Here is an 18,476-nt window from a genome sequence, read left to right as displayed (position 1 = left end):
GAGATTCCTGACCTGACCACAGAGACTTCCCCCCATGACCTTGGCTGGGGACCCATATGGCCCCAGTCACCAATACTGTAGGAGGGGCAACCCAGGCAGGCAGAGCCAGAGAGGCAGGCCCAACCCAGGGCTCAGCGTGGAGCAAAAACATCAAAAATCAGGCTCAGGGCCTGGAGGTGAGAGGAACAGAAGAAGTGGGCCTGGGGACAATAGACCCAGGATCAAACCCTGGTGCTGTCATTTCTGAGCTGTGTGACCTCATGCAAGCTCATTAACCTCCCTGGATCTGTACAATCCCATCTGTACAGTGGAATTAACAATCACTTCCCCAGCAAGATACACAGGATTTGAGTGAGCCCACTGATGCCTGCATGCAGTGGATCTACTGATTTTCCAGAGAGGTGGCCAGTGTAGACTTATATGGTCATATCAACGGGAGCACAGCCTGGAATGAGGGAGGTGAGGCCAGTCAAGCCACTGAGACAGGGACTCTATTTTGTTCAAAGCTCAGCCTGAGTCACAGATGGGAGAAATTGGGCTCTGTGGCACCCAGACTTGGAACCTGAGGCCTCCTTGAACTTCTTGGCACTTCTGAGCAGCCAGAACTTTCTAGGTGAACCTGAGTGGCTCAGTGCTCAGAGGCCTGGCGTTGTTCAATCCTCTCTCTGCCTCTCCTCAGGCCCCAAACTTTTACTTACTTAATATATTTCTTTAATTGGCTCACCTTTCTATTCAAACCTTACAAAAATAATAATTTCAATTTATCTTCAAATAGTTCTAAATGTAAAAAAGTTACCAGGGTATGAAACCTTCTTTCCCGTGTCCAGCCACCTGCTTTCTCCTCCCAGGGGCAGCTGTTGTTTCTGTGCATGCGCGCGTGCGCACACACACACACACACACATACACACACACATACTTTCCCCATTTTCATTTTTCTCATCACACAAACAGGAGCATTTACTATACTTTTTACCCCTCACTTTTTGTCCATTTCATAGTGTATTTTGCTGTTCCTGTCCTAGTAGTTCATTACAAAAGCATCCTTGTCCCTTTTTACAGCTGCATATTCTACTTAGTGGGTGGCCCAGTGTTCATTTAATCATCCCCTTTTGTTGTTTTGTTGTATATGTAGGTTGTTTCCCTCGGGACCTTGTAAGTATGTTGCAGCCCTTGGGTCTGTTGGTAAAACTCTCAGAAGTAACTGAATTCATTTTATGGGATACATTGTAGCATTACTGTGGATGGAAATCCAGTATCCCTTTGGGTGATTCATAGGTTACTGTGAAAAGTCAATAAAAAAAAGAGGACAATGTTAATGAACTCTCAGGTACTGTAGCCTGTCCGAGGTGCAGAGTTGAGGCTGTGTCGGCATCAAAGACGTAGTAGCTCCCACTTGAGACTTTCCTGGGGAGACTTAGCACATCAGATCATCATGAGGGGCAAAGGACGGGGGCACAGGACCAGCCCGGTTCAAATCCCCGCTCAGCCACTGGCTGGCTGTGTCGAAGCAAATGCCTTGCCTGGTCTGTGCCTTGGTTTTCTCGAGTGTGAAATGAGGATCATGGTGGCTCTGTCCCCCAGCACTGTCAGAAGGATGTGATGTTGCTGAGTGTACACCATCCGCATACAGTAGGCACTCAATAAGCACTTGCTCTAGTGGTTGGCAGCATCCGATCACCCATTTTGAGCTCTGGCCTCCAGCTCTGATGCCTTGTGTTAGGACATCTCCCACGGATGAAGAGGCTGGAGCCCTGGGTTCGATCTCTGGTCTGGCTCTGACCTCAGGTCCCTTGGTCACCCCTCTGCTTCCCTGTTTGATGCCTCAGTCTCCCCACATGTCCCATCAGGGGATTAGACCAAGTTCTCTCCTCTCAAGTCTTTTTAAGATCAAGGACCCTCCATAGTTTGGCTGGTCACTACTGAGGGCCTTCAGGGGCTGAATTTAGGGACCCCAAAGTCTCAGGGGTATCCCCTCTCACCTTCCCGTGTGGCACTGGGTCTGAGCACGTGTGCCCACGTGAGGTGTGTCCTCGTGTGAGTATGTGTGGCTGTTGTATCCGGGTGGGGGGGGTGGAGGTGCTGGGCAGGGCCTAGGGTACCCACAGGGGGCAGTGGTATCATTTCTTCTTCTCTCAAGCCTTCCTGTCGGGCCCACATGGTACCTCTGGCTGGACAGAGGCTGGAGGGCATGTTTACCTGGCCCCATAGGGTCCTCGTCACATGCCCGGGCCCACCAGAGCCCCTCCGCTTCCTGTTCTCTCCCCAGAGCCCCCCAGGTTCATCAAAGAACCCAAGGACCAGATTGGCGTGTCAGGGGGCGTGGCCTCCTTTGTGTGTCAGGCCACGGGAGATCCCAAGCCACGTGTGACCTGGAACAAGAAGGGCAAGAAGGTCAATTCGCAGCGCTTTGAGGTGAGTCAGGGGGAGGGGGGAGGGGAGGGGAGACAGCTGAGGGCCAGCCCCACCCCTGGACGGGCCACGGCAGCTCAGCCACAGAAGCCATCCCAGAAACGTTCCCCAGATGGAGCACAGGCAGTCAGGGCAGGCACCCTCTCCAGACAGGTCCCTTCTCTTCTCCCACCCACTCTCTGCCACGTGCACCCCCCCACCATGTGCCCCATGAGGGCCCTTCAGGCTCGCTTGTTCTGCCACCTTTGTGCTGTGTGGCCTCAAGCAACTCCCTGCCCTATCTGAATCTTATCTCACCACTGCACACAGAAGGGAATTCACAACTCTGTGCACAAGTACATGGTCAGACACACACATTTCCACATCCAGCATGCCTTCGCATGCCTGTCACATGCCTTCGCATGCCTGTCACATGCCTGTCACCAGACTTACGTGCGAGTGTCACACACCCACTTATGCACAATACCCTTGTACAGACCGTTTTCTGCCTCCAGCATCTTTACATGGATGTATACACACATGTGTGTACAGCCCCCAGCTCCTCTCCTGTTCACGCCTGGGACCCCAGCCTCACCCTGACCTTTGTCTCCTACCCATGGCAGACGATTGAGTTTGATGGGAGTGCAGGGGCCGTGCTGAGGATCCAGCCACTCCGGACACCCCGGGATGAGAACGTGTACGAGTGTGTGGCCCAAAACTCAGTCGGGGAGATCACTGTCCATGCCAAGCTCACTGTCCTCCGAGGTATTGGGCTCCCCAGGGTGGGTTGGGGAGGACCTGGGGCCTGGACTCTGGGGACAAATACCAAAGGGATTCGTGAAAGTCTTGCTTTGGATGTTCTCTTTGGGGGGACCTTGATCTCCTTTTTTTAGCCTGTAATACAACTGGGGCCTAGAGCCTTCGGGTAGGAATTTACTGAGTCTTTGCTGAAAAGAAGAGTGTTAAGGGACTAGAATCATCTCCATTTGTCATCTTAATCATGCTCTTCTGATTACAAGAGGCAGATCCAACTCAAACTGAGAATTCATTGGTTCATGTAATTAAAATATCTGTGGAGTAGCTTCAGGTTTAGCTGGATCCAGGAGCTCGTATGATGTTCTCAGAGTTCACTTTCTGCCTCTGGGTTTGTTTTCTTCCCTATCAACTGTATCCTTAGTGAGATTTCCCCCATTAGCCCCAGGCTCCGGGGCCCCCTGGACTAAATGACCCAGGACTGCTGCTGTTCGTTGGCCCAGCTTGGGTCAGATGACCATCCCTGAGTTGGTCAATGTGTCTGGAGGAACAAGTACTCTGATGGGCAGAGTCTTCCCTGGAGTCAAGTAGACGGGGTCAGTAAGGGGTGGCTCCCCTAAAGAAACAAAGGAGGAATAGAGGCTGGCTAGGCAGAAACAGCTAAATATCACCTCCTCATAGATTCACACAGATCCTTCCTGTGGGCTTCTTGCTGGCCTCATTCAGGTGGACTAGGGACCAGGAAATGGCTTCCTTATTGTAAAACAGCATCATTCAGACAGTCTCACCACAAACCCGCCTGCCCCCGACCCCGGCTGCTCCCTGCTGCCTTCTCCCTTGCCAGGTGGTTTTAACCCAGGGGCCTGCAACTTGAGTTTGCGTCCTGGCACTGCCCCTCTGTAGCTTTGTGACCTTGGGCAAGTTAGTGAACCTCTCTGAGCTGCAGTGTCCTCACCTCCAAAGTGGGATAATAATGATGTTCACCGCAAGGGATTGTTTCAGAACCAGATACAAGTGGGGGACCAGCATGGTGCCACGAGGGGAACAAGCATTTGGTTGATTCTACCGATCTGATATTATTATCATTGTCGTTGTTGTTATTCTGGTTGTGACAAGACAGCTGCCACCAACCATACTGCAGCTGTCAGGTGGGTGGGTGGGTAGGTGGATTCTGCCTGTCGCCTACAGGGGCACCCTGACCGTGTCTGATCTCTAAGTAGAAGCCACTTGGAACTTCCCTGGTGGTCCATTGGTTAAGACTTTGCGCTTCCACTGCAGGGGATGTGGGGTCCCTGGTCAGGGAACTAAGATCCCATATGCTGCGCGGCATGGCCAAAAGGAAAAAAAAAAATACAAGCCACTGCCAGCCATTGGGGGCAGGTGGCCCCCACCTGTGGCTCCCAGGTTGGGAGTCATCCAGTGTCCTCCCAGGCAGTGGAGCCACGGTCAGCTTGGAGCTCTGGGAGGAGCTGTCACATTGGCTGCAGGGGCACGTGGTCCCAGACCCTGGTGTGCGACCGCCCTCAGAAGGCTCTGCTGTTACCGCCTGGAAATTCCTAGTAATTTTTTAACAAGAGGCCTCATAGTTTCATTGTGTGTGTGTACTGGAGCCCATCCTGCTGGCGGATTGAGGGAGGAGGAGGGAAGGGGAGGGGTCCACCCGCCCCAGCCTGCCCCAGCCCGCCCCGCCTCTTCCCAGCAGATATTTTTGCCCTGACCTTTCTCAGGAACAGCCCGCCTCCCGCCCCGCCCCCCCCTACTGTGCCAGCCTCCATTGTAAGCGCTCAGAGAGTTAAAAGGACACGCTGTGAATCTATTAACCGCCCAGTCTCTGGGAGTCTGGGAAAGACACATCTCTGTTCCCCGCCTCCCCCAACAAGACCCTTGGCATCTCTCTGTTCTCGGGCCGCCTAGAAAGACGTGGCGCTTGGGCTGGACGCCCAGCCCAGAGCGTTTGACCCAGAACGCCTGTGCCCACTGCCTCCCCCGCCTCGGCCCCCCCGCCCGCTCCGAGCCCCAGGGACACCCTCCCCCCACCCCCCCACCCCACCCCCCCGCGGCTGAGCGGGAAGGTCTGGGCTGCTGGGCCCAGCACCCCCAGCTTCCCTTCCTCCGCTGCCATCTGATTGTGGACCCTGCTCACACCTCCCGCGCTGTTGTTTTAATTAAACTCCGAGGAATCAGGCACAATGTGGTACTCGATGAACATTTTTGTTTAATTAGGAGCTCTCGGTAACGTCAGGCAGCCGCGGCCTCCCCCACCCTGGCTGGCTGCCGCCCACAGGCACTCACGGGGGCCCCTCGCGGGGCTGCACGCACCCAGGAAGTGCTCATGTGTGGACACGCGTGGGGTGCGGGTGCATACATGGGTGAGCACGCATGCACACTCATGCACCCATGCACATACACACAGAGGAAACGGGTGCACAGAGGGACGCCAGCAGACCCAGCCCCCAGCACGCCTGGGCCAGCTTTGAGCACCAAGAATTGAGGCCCAGTTGTCTTGGCCCGAACCTCCGGTGACGTCATCAGTAGCCAATCAGAACCATTCATGAGGTGGTCCAGGCCTCCGGCCGGGAAGAACAAACTGGGTGCGGACCGAGCTCAGACAGGATCCAGCCACTCCATCTGACCCCACAGGTCCAGGCCCGGCTTGGGGGTTCTGCAGATGCCGGCCACACCCAGCTTCCTCCAGGCTTACCTCGGCCTGGGTTCAAATCCCAGCCTTGCTGTGTCCTGGTTGTATGACCCGGGCAGGTACGCATGTGTTTGAGCCTCAGTTTCCCCCTCTGTGAAATAGATCCCATCTCAGAGGTGGGCACAGAAAGCTACCTTACAGGGCCTGGTACATAGTGCTCAGGACTTGGGACTGGGGCCGTTTTCCTCTACGAAGCGACCCCTGCCTGGGCCGGAACCACAGCTCTCTTGTTTAACTGGGGACACGGGGTGATGGTGCCCCGGCCAGGCTCTCCCTTACCCCGTCTTGGCCTCCTGCCCCTTCCATGTACCTGGGTCTCTGTTCCCTCCCCACATGGTGGCCTCTGGCCCACCTCTTCCCCAGCCCCCTGTCCATCCCCCAACACACCCACCATGCCCGGTGCCCCTCCTGGGCATTTGTAAGCAAATACACATTTATTATTTCCTTTTTACACAAATAGCAGCTTTATCTTTACCAGGAGGCAGCAGGCTTCTTCTATAAAACACCAGAGTAAATATTTTTGACTCTGCAGGCTAGACAATGTCTCTTGCAACTTCTCAGTTCAGGAAAGCCGTGTAGATGATGAGGAAACCAATGGGCGTGGCCGTGCACCAATAAAATTTTATCAACAAAAACAAGCGGGGCCTCAGGTTTGGCCCAGGGGCTGTAGTTTTTTGTTTTTGTTTTCTTTAATTAATTTGACTGCGCTGGGTCTTAGTTGCAGCACATGGGATCTTTCATTGCGGTGCACGGGCTTCTCTCGTTGCGGCGTGCGGGCTCCAGAGCGCACAGGCTCAGTTGCAGCACGCAGGCTTAGTTGCCCCGCAGCATGTGGCATCTTGGTCCCCTGAGCAGGGATCGAACCCGCATCCCCTGCATTGGAAGGCGGATTCTTAACCACTGCGCCACCAGGGAAGTCCCAGGGGCTGTAGTTTTTGATCCTTGGTCTACACATCTTTTACACTGAACTCTGTCCACTTAGGAATGCATCTTGGAGTTTGTTACAAATCTGTCTGTAAGGCGATTCCTTCTGCTTGTTTCGGGGACCGATCCATAGATGGCCCAGGTCTCTGTTGACAGGTGTTTAGATTGTCGCCAGCATTTTCCCGTTAACTGTTGGTGCCTCAGGAATACCTCTGCCTTCCTCCTTGAGTGCACGGGCCTGGGGAGGCAGCCGCTGAGCTGAGGGCTCGGGGATCTCAGGTGGATGGTACCCACTCGCCCCTTCTGGCCCCGCTGTACCAACGAACATTCCTGCCAGCTGTCCACTCGCAGGCCTGTTTCTCCTCGGTCTCATCAGCCCTGCGTGCGATCACTTTTTTGTCACTTGTCCATCAGGGGTGGGGCAGGGACTGTGTTAGTTTGCTAGGGCTACTCTGACAAAGTACCACCGTCTGGGCGGCTTACATCACATGTTTTTTTCACAGTCTGGAGGCTGGAGGTCCTTGATCAAGGTGTCGGCAGGGTTGGTTCCTTCTGAGGCCTCTCTCCTTGCCTCAGAGACAGCCGTCTTCTCCTGGGTCTTTACATGGTCTCCACTCTGTGTGTGCCTGGTTCTTAATCTTCTCTTCTTATGAGGACACCAGTCGTGTTGGATGAGGGTCACCCTAATACCACATTTGACTTAATGACCTTTCTAAAGACTCTGTCTCCAAGTACAATCTAATTCTGAGGTCCCGAGGGTTAGGGCCTCAACCTATGTATTGGAGGAGGGGGAAGGTACACATTTCAGCCCATAACAAGGGGGCTAGTGGCTGTTTTAATTTTAGCTGAGGAAGCCTGCCCTACCCCAGGGGACCCTTTGTCCACTGCAGATGACAGGCCAGACCAGAGCTGGGGGTTTTAGGGGTGAGAACAAAAGAATCCAGGAGTCCAGGTGCTGGAGGGGGAGGGCAAAGGTGCAGGAGGGGATGGGACCTGGTGGGAGGCTGTTGAGCTGCATACCCCACCCTGGCATCAACTCCAGCTGAGTCAGGCCATGGAGCCCATGGTGCGATGTGCAAATTACACGAACGAAGGCCACCTGCCCCATCGCCTCAGGCCCGAACCACATTCTTCTTTTTTTAAAAAAAAATTTTATTGGGGTATAATTGACTTACAGTGTTGTATTAGTATCAGGTGTACAGCAAAGTATATCTGTTATACAAATACATATATCCACTCTTTTTTTTTAAGATTTTTTTTAAATTTATTTATCTTTGGCTGTTGGGTCTTCATTGCTGCGCGCGGGCTTTCTCTAGTTGTGGCGAGCAGGGGCTACTCCTCGTTGAGGTGCACGAGGCTTCTCATTGCGGTGGCTTCTCTTGCTGCAGAGCACGGGCTCTAGGCGCGCGGGCCTCAGTAGTTGTGGCACGTGGGCTCAGTAGTTGTGGCACACGGGCTCAGTAGTTGTGGCACACGGGCTTCAGTAGTTGTGGCTCGCGGGCTCTAGAGCGTGGGCTCAGTAGTAGGCACACCTGCTGTGTGCCAGGACCTGCATGGGGCGGTAGGGACATGGCATAGACACGGATACATCATGATCCATGGAGTTTGACACTTGGATGTTCTGGAGTCCAGGAGAATTTTTTATGATTATTGTTATTATTTTGGCCATGCTGTGCGGCATGCAGGATCTTAGTTCCCCAACCAGGGATCAAACCCATGCTCCCTGCAGTGAAAGCATGGAGTCCTAACCATTGGACCGCCAGGGAAGTCCCCAGGAGGATTTATAAGTTGGGGCCACGAGCTAGCCTGAGGTGACGTGGATGCCCAGGGGTGATGCAGGAGGGGGCGTGATGACTTTGGGGACCAAGGTGGCTGGTGTGGCTGGATGGAGAGAGCAAGAAGTGTGAGGCTGGCGTGTGACGGGGCAGCCGAGGCCGGCGGGGGCCAGCGTTGGGCAAGGAGGCTGGGTTCCTCCAGAGGCTGGTGGGGGCCACGGGCAGCAGGGGGGCAGTGTGGTGCCATTTACATTCCAAAAAGCTCCTTCTGGCTGCTGTAAAATAACCCAAGGGTTTTGTAGCCTCTGCGCTGCTGACATCAGGGCTGGATCATCCTCTGCAGGGCCGTCCTAGGCGCTGGGAGGGGTGGAGCAGTATCCCTGGGCCCACTGACTCAATGCCAGGAGTGACAACCATAGATGTCCGCAGACATGGCCCAGTGTCCCCTGGGGGCAGGATCGCCCCGAGTCAGAGGTACTGATCTAGCCTGATGTTCTTCCAACAGTTCCCCGACATGAGAGTGGTCTTTCTCACAGACAGAGGAAGAAACAGGCCACAGGAGGTCACCCAGCCAGGCAGGGGCTGGACCCAGGGCCCGTCCCTGAGCCCCACCCTGGTGGGATGGCCTTGTGACAACTGGGCCTCTGCTTTGTTTTTCCCGTCTCCACCCTCAGAGGACCAGCTGCCCCCTGGTTTCCCCAACATCGACATGGGCCCCCAGCTGAAGGTGGTAGAGCGGACACGGACAGCTACTATGCTCTGTGCTGCGAGTGGCAACCCTGACCCCGAGATCACCTGGTTCAAGGACTTCTTGCCCGTGGACCCCAGTGCCAGCAATGGGCGCATCAAGCAGCTGCGATCAGGTGAGCGCAGGTGGCCAGGAGGATGCGGGAGCCACAGAGGGTAGAAGGGGGAGGGCAGCATCCCAGGGCCCAAGCCCTGGGGACTGATGGAGGACAGAAAGGCAGAGCTGATGTGCAGCCACGGAGGGCATTGGTATTGGGGGAGAAAGTGTCTTCAGAGCTGAACCAGTGGGGATGTAATAGGATATAGACGGGCAGGGGTAATGGGGAGCTATGGCGGATGGTAGGGGGAGAGTTCTTCAGTGCCTGCATGGAGATATAATGGACCCAGATATGTACAATGATGGGCAGCTGCAGGGGCAGAGGGTCTCCAGTACGCAAGCAGTGGGGTCCTTATGAGGCACAGATAGTTGCGGGTGATGGAAACCCACAGAGGAGGGTGGGTGTCTACAGTGCCCCAACAGCGGGGACACAGTGGGGGAACAGAGAGACAGAGGTGATGGGGAGCTATGGAAGGTGGCAGAGGGAGGGTATCTTCTGTGCTAAAGCAGTAGACTTGTCCAGTGAGGATATAATGGGGTCCAGACAGGTAGGAGTAGAGGGGAGCATAAGGCAAAGGCAAGAGAGTATTTCCAGTGCTGAAGCAGTGGGTGTCTCCAGAGGAGATGGTGGGCATAGACAGGTAAGGTACTGGGGAGCCATAGAGGGCTGCAGGGAGAGAGTGTCTCCAAGACCGAAGCAGTAAGGACGTGATGGGGCACGGACAGGCAGTCCAGCCTGTTTGTCCAGGCCCCGGCCGGGATAGGGGAGCCTTGGACAGAGCACAAGGCCTTGGCCACCTTGGGGCCAGGCACTTCACAATCGTGTCTTAGCACAGCACCTCTATGCCCCTGTCTGTGGGTCCATCTCTCTGGGGGGCTGTGTGTGCTTTGTGTCAGCTGTCTTAACTGCCTCACGAATGTTCGCGTGTGTGTGTCCGGGCTCCCCGTGTGTCCTGACCTGCTCCCCGTCTGTGGGCACACACAGGCTGTGCCATCAGCACAGGGTTGCCTCCCCACCCCACATAGCAAAGCTTGTCCACGTGTGTCGGTCACACGTGTATCCGCGTGACAGTCCCGTGTGCACGTCTCAGGCTGGTCCTTGTGGGCGTGGACACGTGTGTGGTCGGGATGTGCCCACGGGCACACACGCATGTTTCAGTCACATGGACACATGTTGGTGCACCTTCTCTTTTCTCTCTCCCCTTCCTCTGAGGGCCCCGCCCTGGAGCCACCCCTGCCTGAAGGCCACCCCATCCTTCTCAGCTCCCCTCCCCCCCAACTCACTGCCCAGTCCCGTCCTCTGAGGAGTCCTGTCTGCCCATCCTCTGCTTTCTCCTTCCCTCAACAAAGACCCAAACCCTGAAAAGGGGCAGATGTTAAGCCCAGAATTTCTTCCCGGGAGAGACCTGGACCTCGCACTGGGGAGAGACGTAGCCTTCCCTGTCCCGACCCGTCTGAGGATATTTGCAGCTTGGGGGGTTCAGCTGGGGGAGTGATGGCAACCTTTGGGGTCCAGTTGCTTCTCTGCTGGTTTCCACCATTGTCGCCCCAATATAATGAAATGATAAAGAGTGTGGACCTCGGTGCCCCATCCCCTGGGTCTCAGCATCCTCATACACTGTGCCTATTCCCTAGCGTTTCTGTGAGGGGCCCCTGACAGGCCTCCTGGCATGTAGCAAGTGCTCAGTGAACATCAGCTGCTTTAAAAATCATAATCAAGGGACTTCCCTGGTGGTCTGGTGGTTAAGACTCCGAGCTTCCACTGCAGGAGGCGCGGGTTTGATCCCTGGTCGGGGAACTAAGACCCCACGAGCCGCACAGCACGGCCAAAGGAAAAAAAAAAATTGTAATCAATCTGATCATTATTCTGACCTCCCCTCCCGCACCCACGAGGATACAGGCTTCTGCATAACCACCCGTTAATGTTCCTGTTCTCTTTTCTTGTCCCTCCGTTGTAAACGTTCAGAAACCTTTGGTAAGTTTAATTTCTTCACCACGTCAACAACTAACGCCCCCCCCCACCGTGTCCCCCCCTTCCCGTCCCCTCCCCTCAGACTAACGGCCACCGTGACAGTAACTGTGACCCACTCCACGTGGCATGTTTACTAACGTCTCCCCCCACCCACCCCCCTGCCCCTGACCACCCAGCCCTCCCCATCTGGGCACCCGGGGGCTGCAGAGAGAGGAGCCCAAAAGGAAAAGAGGAAAAAAGACAAGACCACGAGGGGCTAGTGGAGCTTCGCACATACGGCACCCCCTGCCCCATTCTGGGCCTTGACACTGCTGGAAAATGTGAAATTACAGAAGTTTGCGGGCTGGATCTAGGGAGAGGGAGGAATGTTCCAGCTGGGCTAGTACTGGGTGTATCTCGTCCTCTTTTCCCAGCCCAGCCTAAATCCCCTGAATCCAACTTGCTGGGCTAATTCTTACTAAGGTAAGAATGACTGATATTGGCCCGTGATAGTAACTTCTCATCTTCCTCGGAGTAGAAAGCAAAACCACCTTTAATATCCAAGAGGTGTATCTTTTCCTCTCAACATAGTGGCCATGGGCTATTTGGCCATCTTGGGAAGTTCTGTCCTTTGGCCTCTGGCTTCTGTCACTTGGACTATGGTGATAGTCCAAGTGTAGTAAAACAGCCTGAGCCAGAGCTGACCTAGATTCCCACTGACCCAGATTTGCGCTCTCCATGGTGCAGCCTTAGGCAAATTCCCCTCCCTCCTCCTCTCTCCCCTCCCTCCGTGTGAAGAGGGGGAGTGGCCCCATTAGTTTGGGGATTTTGTAAGAGATAATATAGGGCCCCCCTAAAGTTCTAGAGGGGCCCCAGCCTGGGAGGCCGGAGAGCTGGGTTCAAGGCTCACCCCTGCCTCTGACTCATGGCATGACAGTTCCTTGGCCCCTTGTGGGCCTCAGTTTGTTCATCTGCAAAACGGGCCTGGGCCAGACAGAAAGAGCTGTGTTTTCTCACCCTCGGTGGCTTCCCTGCCCTGGCCTTGGGGTGCCCAGGTCCTCAGCAGAGAGAGAGGGGGCCCAGATCTCCCCTGGTAAGATGAGCAGAGGGTGGGAAACTCTAGCCCGGCACCACCATTTCTGGTCTCCTGAGGTGTCCCAGCCCCCAGCGCCCATATAGACACATAGATCGTTCTCTTCCTCTTTTCCTTTTGGACGTTAAGGAGGCTGCAGGGCCCTCCCTCTGCCCTCCATCCCCTTTCACTGCCCTCCCCTGTCCCTCCTACTTGGCCTGTCTGTAACACCTTCCCTTTGCTTTATTAATGCCCAGCCCTGGGGCACTAACCCCTCTCCCCCTTCTCTAACAAGACCCCCGAGACCCCCATCATTCCGTGACCCTCCCAAGAAGGAATAGGAGGGGAGGTTGTGGACCTCCCTCCCTCAGCCCAGAAGAAAGGCAGCCCACAGGGCCAGGCGAGGCCATGGACCTCCCTGGGGCATGGCCACGCCCCTCAGGCCAGTCCAGAGGGGCTTCTAGACTCAGCCCCTCCTTCCCCAGGAGATTCTTGCCTCCTGCGGGAAGCCCTCCGGATTCTTCCTCAGCAAGGCCTGCAGGGTGTGTAGGCCCAGGGCTGCCTCAGCGCCCCCTCCCAGCCCCGGGGGCAGAGTGTTCAGGCCTGGCTCGTGGCCCAGCCCCGCCTCCCTGGGGCCCCCTGGCCCCGCCAGGACTGCCTTCTGACATTCACCTGACTCTCTCTGCTTCCCTTACAGAAAGCACTCCGATCCGAGGTAAGAGGCTCTCTCCTCACCCACCCACCCACTCACACTCTCTCTCGCTGCCCCCCAGCCCCCCAGGCTCCACGGGGGGCTGCCCCAGGCCCCCCTCCACATGTGTTCTCCTCGCCACCCCGCCCAGTGTCTGTGCAGTCTCTGTGTCTATGTCACTATCTGTGGCTGGGGGCTGAGTGTGGCCGTGGTGGCCCCTTGGGTCACCTGGCCACAGTCAGGGGGTTGTGTCCTCAGGAAGGGGCAGCGTCTCCCATGCCCACCCAGAGCACTGGCAGTCAGGCTTCTGACCACTGCTCTGTATGCAGCCCTCATCTGTCTCTAGCCTTGGTTTTTCCCATCTGTACAATGGACGTGCAGAGGGGGCCTTCCAGCTCTGAAGCTTTGATTTGGGTGGCGGGGCAGGAGGAGTGGAGGGTCCAGCTTGAGGGAGCAGAGAGACAGGCAGTCTCAAAGGCAGCCCCATGGTGCTGCCCTTAGAGAATAGACTAGAACAGGCCTGGGTGGGAGCCCTAGGGAAGAGTCCATGTCTAGTCCTGACTTTGCCACGAAATGCTGTGTGACCTTGAGCAGGCTCCCTGCCCTTTCTGGGCCTCCATAGTAATACCTGCCTGCCTGCTTCCCTGGAACCTTGAGGTTGGTAGGAAGTGTTATGGAGGGGCAGAAGCCTAATCCACGGCCCCCAGAGAGAACTTCCCGATCTGTGGGTTCCCCTCACTTCCGTGAGACACCCACAAACAAAGCTGGGAGGAGGGGTCTGCTCGGGACCTTGGACTGGATTTTTGGACTCCTGGTGCCAGGGACTCTGATCAAAACCTGTGATTGGGAGAAACAACAACAACAGCAAACAAAAACAACAAGAACAGCAAACAAAAACAATGTGTGATTGAAACACATTTGGAGATATTCCCTCACCTTCATTTACCAAAGTCAACCAGTCACAGGGTCCAGGACTGTGAGTCTAACATACTTATAGATATTTACGCAGTTTTATTTACTTATGAAAATGAGGATTTTGGTCCAGGCCTTTGATTTCAAACATAACTGTGGAAACCTCTGCCTCATTTTTAATTTGTTCACGGACACTCAAGTATTTGATCAAGGCCCATGATTTCAAACATACTTAGAGATGTATTTTACTTGTGAAAATGAAGATTTGTCCCAGGCCTGTGGTTTCAGATATCTTTGGGGAAATCTTGGCCACGTTTTCATTTAGTTGTGAGCACCGTAGTGTGTGATCAAGGCTCTGTGCTTTTAAATATTCTTAAGAAGGTTCATTCATTTTCACATGTTCATGGGAAGTGAAGTCTTTCATCTGGGCCTGTGATTTCAAACATATTGTGGGAAAATCTGCCCTATTTTCATTTACTTGTGGGCACCAAGACCTTTGATTTGGGCCTGTGATTTTAAATAAGCTTGAGAAAATTGACCTCTTTTTAAAATTCTTATTTACTCATGACCAACAAATTCTTTGATCCAGGTTTATAATTTCAAGCACGCTGGGGGCATTTCAGCCTCAACTTTATTTGCACGGGTTACAGGTTTTCCTTCACACCTGATTTCAAACACTTTTGAAAATTCTCCCCATTAAGCTATGAGCACCGTGGACTTGGGTCTCCGTCTGTGATTGCAAACACACTTGAGAAAATTCATTTACTTGTGAGCATCCGGAATCCTGAATCCAGGCCTGTGGTTTTAAAACAGATCTGTGAATTCAGACTGACTGACTTAGATGACTTTAAATCTCTGGGGAAATTCACTCTTCAATCAGTTTCAGGTACAGAAAGCGTGGATCCAGGCCTTTGCTTTCAAACATACTTGTTGTATATCCTGAAATTTAAACACCCTCGAAGATATACACCCCTGTCTCCGTTTCTGGACACCGTGGGCCTTGAGGCCTGTGATTCCAAACATACTTGAGGAACCCAGACCCACGGTCATTTACACACGGGCACTGGTTGAAACCAGCAGGCGATCGCCGGCTCCCTGAATTGGCACATCATTGTGGTGGCCCCTTAAGCGTCAGGGCCTTTGGAACGGCTGCTATGGGTTGGGCCCGCCAACCTGCCCTGCACCCCACCCTGCCTGGAGAACATCGCTTGGTGCTTTCCTGAAAACACATTCTCCCCAGTTTTGTCACTCAACTTGGCAGTCGTTTACGAGGTCCCAGCTGAGGGTGGAGGATTTGTGGGGCAGGCGGTATGTTCAGGCCAGGATGGGCCAGGATCGGGGTGGGGAAAGGCAGGCAGGGAGGCCCTGACCCAGTGGGGGCTTCTAGGCTGACTCAGCTTTTTCATCTGCCTCTCCGGCCCAGACCGACTAAGAGACAGGACTCTGGGACAGCCCTCCCACCACCCCTACCTCGAGGTTTCCCCTAATGGGCCAGGCCTTGTCCCCTTTACCCACAGGAGCCCTGCAGATTGAGAGCAGCGAGGAGACCGACCAGGGCAAATACGAGTGTGTGGCGACCAACAGCGCAGGCGTGCGCTACTCCTCACCCGCCAATCTCTACGTGCGAGGTAGGGAATGCCGCGTCCAGGTCGAAGGCAGGGACCCGCACCACCCGTCCCCCTTCCTCCTCGGGCTCACAGCCTCCGGGCTCCCCTGTCCCCTGCAGACCCCAGCAGGCAGGCCCAGCCCCGCTTGTGGCCGCGGGACCTTGGGCGAGGCTGTGTCCCTCTCTGGACCTCAGTGTCCTCGCCTGTAAAATGGGGGCAGCTTCAACCCCCACCCCCACCCCCACCCCCGTGCCTTGTGATGGCTGCCCCGTGGGCTGCAGGACTTGGGGTGGGGGGCGGCAGGAGGGAATGGGGCAGGGCCGGAGGGGTCAGTCGTGGGCCTACAGGGCCGGGGGAGCCTGCAGGCCTCTGCCCCACCCCGCCCGCCCGCCCATCCGAGTCGGCTTCTGTGGTGTGTCGTGCAGTGCCTCCCCTTTGCTGTGTGCTCGCTTCGCTTCTCCAGACTCGTGGCCTCGTAGCTCCCTGCTTCACCGTCCCCCTAATCTAAGAGTTGGGGAGGGGTCTTCAAGGCTGCCCCTGCTAGCCCCACGCCCTCAGCTGTCTCTGAGCCCGGTGCTCTCCTAGTCACCCTCAGAGAAGGGCTCCTTTAGGCAGACACCCTGGGGCTTGGGCTGAGGCTTGTCAGTTTCCCACTTAGTCACGCCTGGAAGCACGGGGGTCCTTGCCCTGACACCCCCACCCACCCAAGGAGGGCCTGGGAAGCGGCTACACATACTTTCTTCTGGGCCCCTTGGTGTCCCCTCAAAGGTGCCAGGTTGGGGGGGCTGCCCCTACTCCTAGATGTCTCTGTGGACCCCGTCTCATCCCTGGGTCGGTTCTCTTCCGTCCTTTCAGAAATTTTAACTTGTTTCCTCCTCCATCTCCTGTATCCCCTTGGCTGTTTCTGATCCGATTCGTGGTAGAAACAGCTCCCGCCTGCCAGGAAACAGGGTCCCGTTCATCCCCCCGGGCTGCCCCAATTGGCTCTGTATACTTGACCCCATGCCAGCCATCTTTGGGCCTCCGTTTCCCCCGTTCGACGCACCACGCCCCTGCCGTTCTCCACCTGGGAGGCCGTGCGGCTCCTCCCTCACCCGGAGACCCTCAGCCCCTTGGTCCCCAATAAGCACGGCCCCAACCAGCCCTGAAGCAGCACCTTGGCTGCCCTTGGGTTCTGCATCTCGTCTCTGAGGAGGAAGGAGGCTGCCTGGCGGGAGGGGACGGGGACGCCGGGGCGGGGGCGGGCAGGGGGCACACATCCGATCCGATGCCACGGCACCTCTGGTGAGTTATAGCGTGCCCACGACTCCAACTGACTGGTCTTCGTCTAACCTGCTTATTTCTCTGCAAACACCTGGGATGGGGGTTTGTAAGTCTTGCAGAGTTCAAGGAGGACAGTGTGGGCAGCAGGCATGGGTCAGGGCGGGGGCGGGGCCTCTAGCCCAGGGTGCGACAAGGGAGGGGGGCCTTCTGTGTCCTCAGCACCCCCCGCCCCGTCCCAGAGGTGGGGTCCTTTCTTTTGGGGGGGTCCAGCTTCCCATTCTTTGCCTGGGTCTCAGACGCTCCGAAATTGAATTTTAAAAAAATCGTGGAAGGCAAATGTAGATCTTGTATGTCAAGGAAAGAACGGAGGAAAGACTAAAAGGTCGTTGCTGTTCTTTTTATTTTTTAATTTTAATTTTTTTTTTTTTGGTTTAAAGAAAACAAAAAAAATCAACAAACTATTGCAGCTTTTAGCCTTGGGAAGTCCTCTTTTTACTCTCTGTATCTCCCCTATTTTTTCTCTTCTCCCCATGTCATTGTGTTCTGCATCAAACCCCCTTTACATCCCTCAGAGCTTCGAGAAGGTTGGTGTGTTTTTTTCTTTTTTACTTTCTTTACCCACATTTTTACATTCCGAAAGTGACACACACACGCAAGAAACGCACACAGACAGGCACACGGACACACGCAGACATGCACACAGAAAATAATAGAAAAATGAACTAAAAAAAAAAATGACGAATACAAATAATGAGCTCAACGTGAACAAAACAAAACAAAAAACCACCAAGTGAGAGCAAAAACCCAGAAAGACACGAAAATTTCAGCCGCGCCCAGCCCGGCCTAGGGCCGGCCGCACACATGCGATGCTTGCATTGTGGTCGCCTCTATGCATCCTTTGGTAATGTTGTTGCTAAGTTCTTTGCACTCCTCGTCGTCATGGTAACTTGGGCCTGATGCATGCTGGGAGAATGTAAAAATCTTCTCTGCATGCCACTCTTGTCGGTTCGGTTTGGTGAATTCCCAACGCCTTCTGTTGGAGTGTTTCTCGTCTTCCGTTCCGTTTTTCTCCTTTGGTTTTCTTCGTTTTTTTCTTTCTAACTTCCTTTTATTTAATTATTAATGTTGATTTTGTTTCGTTTGGGGGGGAAAAACCGATTGGTTCGTTCTTTTTTTCCCTCCTCCCATCCCCTTCACCCAACCCCCTCCTCCCCCAAAGCGTTTCGTCTTTGGTTCTGTCCTGTGTTTCCGTGCTCTTTGGTTTGGGTTTCTTGGGCTGAGCTGTTGTGTGGTTGTTCTCCAAACGCATTGTGATTTAAAAGCCAGTGTTCCTGTCCCAACTACCATCCAGGAGGGCAGAAGGGGTCCCACAGCTGGGATGCTGGGGCAGAAAGTGACCGCCTGGGCTCAAGAGCACAAGGGAGGTGGCATAGACAGATGGTGGGAGGTCAGAGCCTGGGTGGGGTGTGTGAGGAGAGCAGCCCAATTTGCCAGCTCTGTTTTACCCAGAGCTGATGCCTCAGCCCCACAGGGCAGCCATGTTGGAAGGGAGCTTAAGCAGGCATGTTTCCATCCTTCTGCCTCAGCATGAGACCAC

The 18,476-nt window shown here is 54.9% G+C and overlaps 1 protein-coding gene across 7 annotated transcripts in view; it reads left to right on the top strand.

Moving 5' to 3' along the window:
* The window catches only part of PTPRS (protein tyrosine phosphatase receptor type S), a gene marked incomplete at both ends in the record, with an annotated part of 62,647 nt that overhangs the window by 4,128 nt on the left and 40,043 nt on the right, over window positions 1–18,476 (top strand). For all 7 annotated transcript variants that reach the window (XM_079703709.1, XM_079703710.1, XM_079703706.1 and 4 more), the window contains 4 exons: window positions 2,268–2,413; window positions 3,013–3,154; window positions 9,214–9,402; window positions 15,527–15,637. In XM_079703709.1, the coding sequence (XP_079559835.1) occupies window positions 2,268–2,413; window positions 3,013–3,154; window positions 9,214–9,402; window positions 15,527–15,637 (588 nt within the window). The remainder of the gene's footprint in view (window positions 1–2,267; window positions 2,414–3,012; window positions 3,155–9,213; window positions 9,403–15,526; window positions 15,638–18,476) is intronic.

Source organism: Hyperoodon ampullatus (genome assembly GCF_949752795.1).
Source record: "Hyperoodon ampullatus genome assembly, chromosome: 4".
NCBI classification, from domain to species: Eukaryota; Metazoa; Chordata; class Mammalia; order Artiodactyla; family Ziphiidae; genus Hyperoodon; species Hyperoodon ampullatus.
The sequence above is the reverse complement of the archived record's forward strand: the minus strand, read 5'-3'. Positions and strand labels throughout refer to the sequence as shown.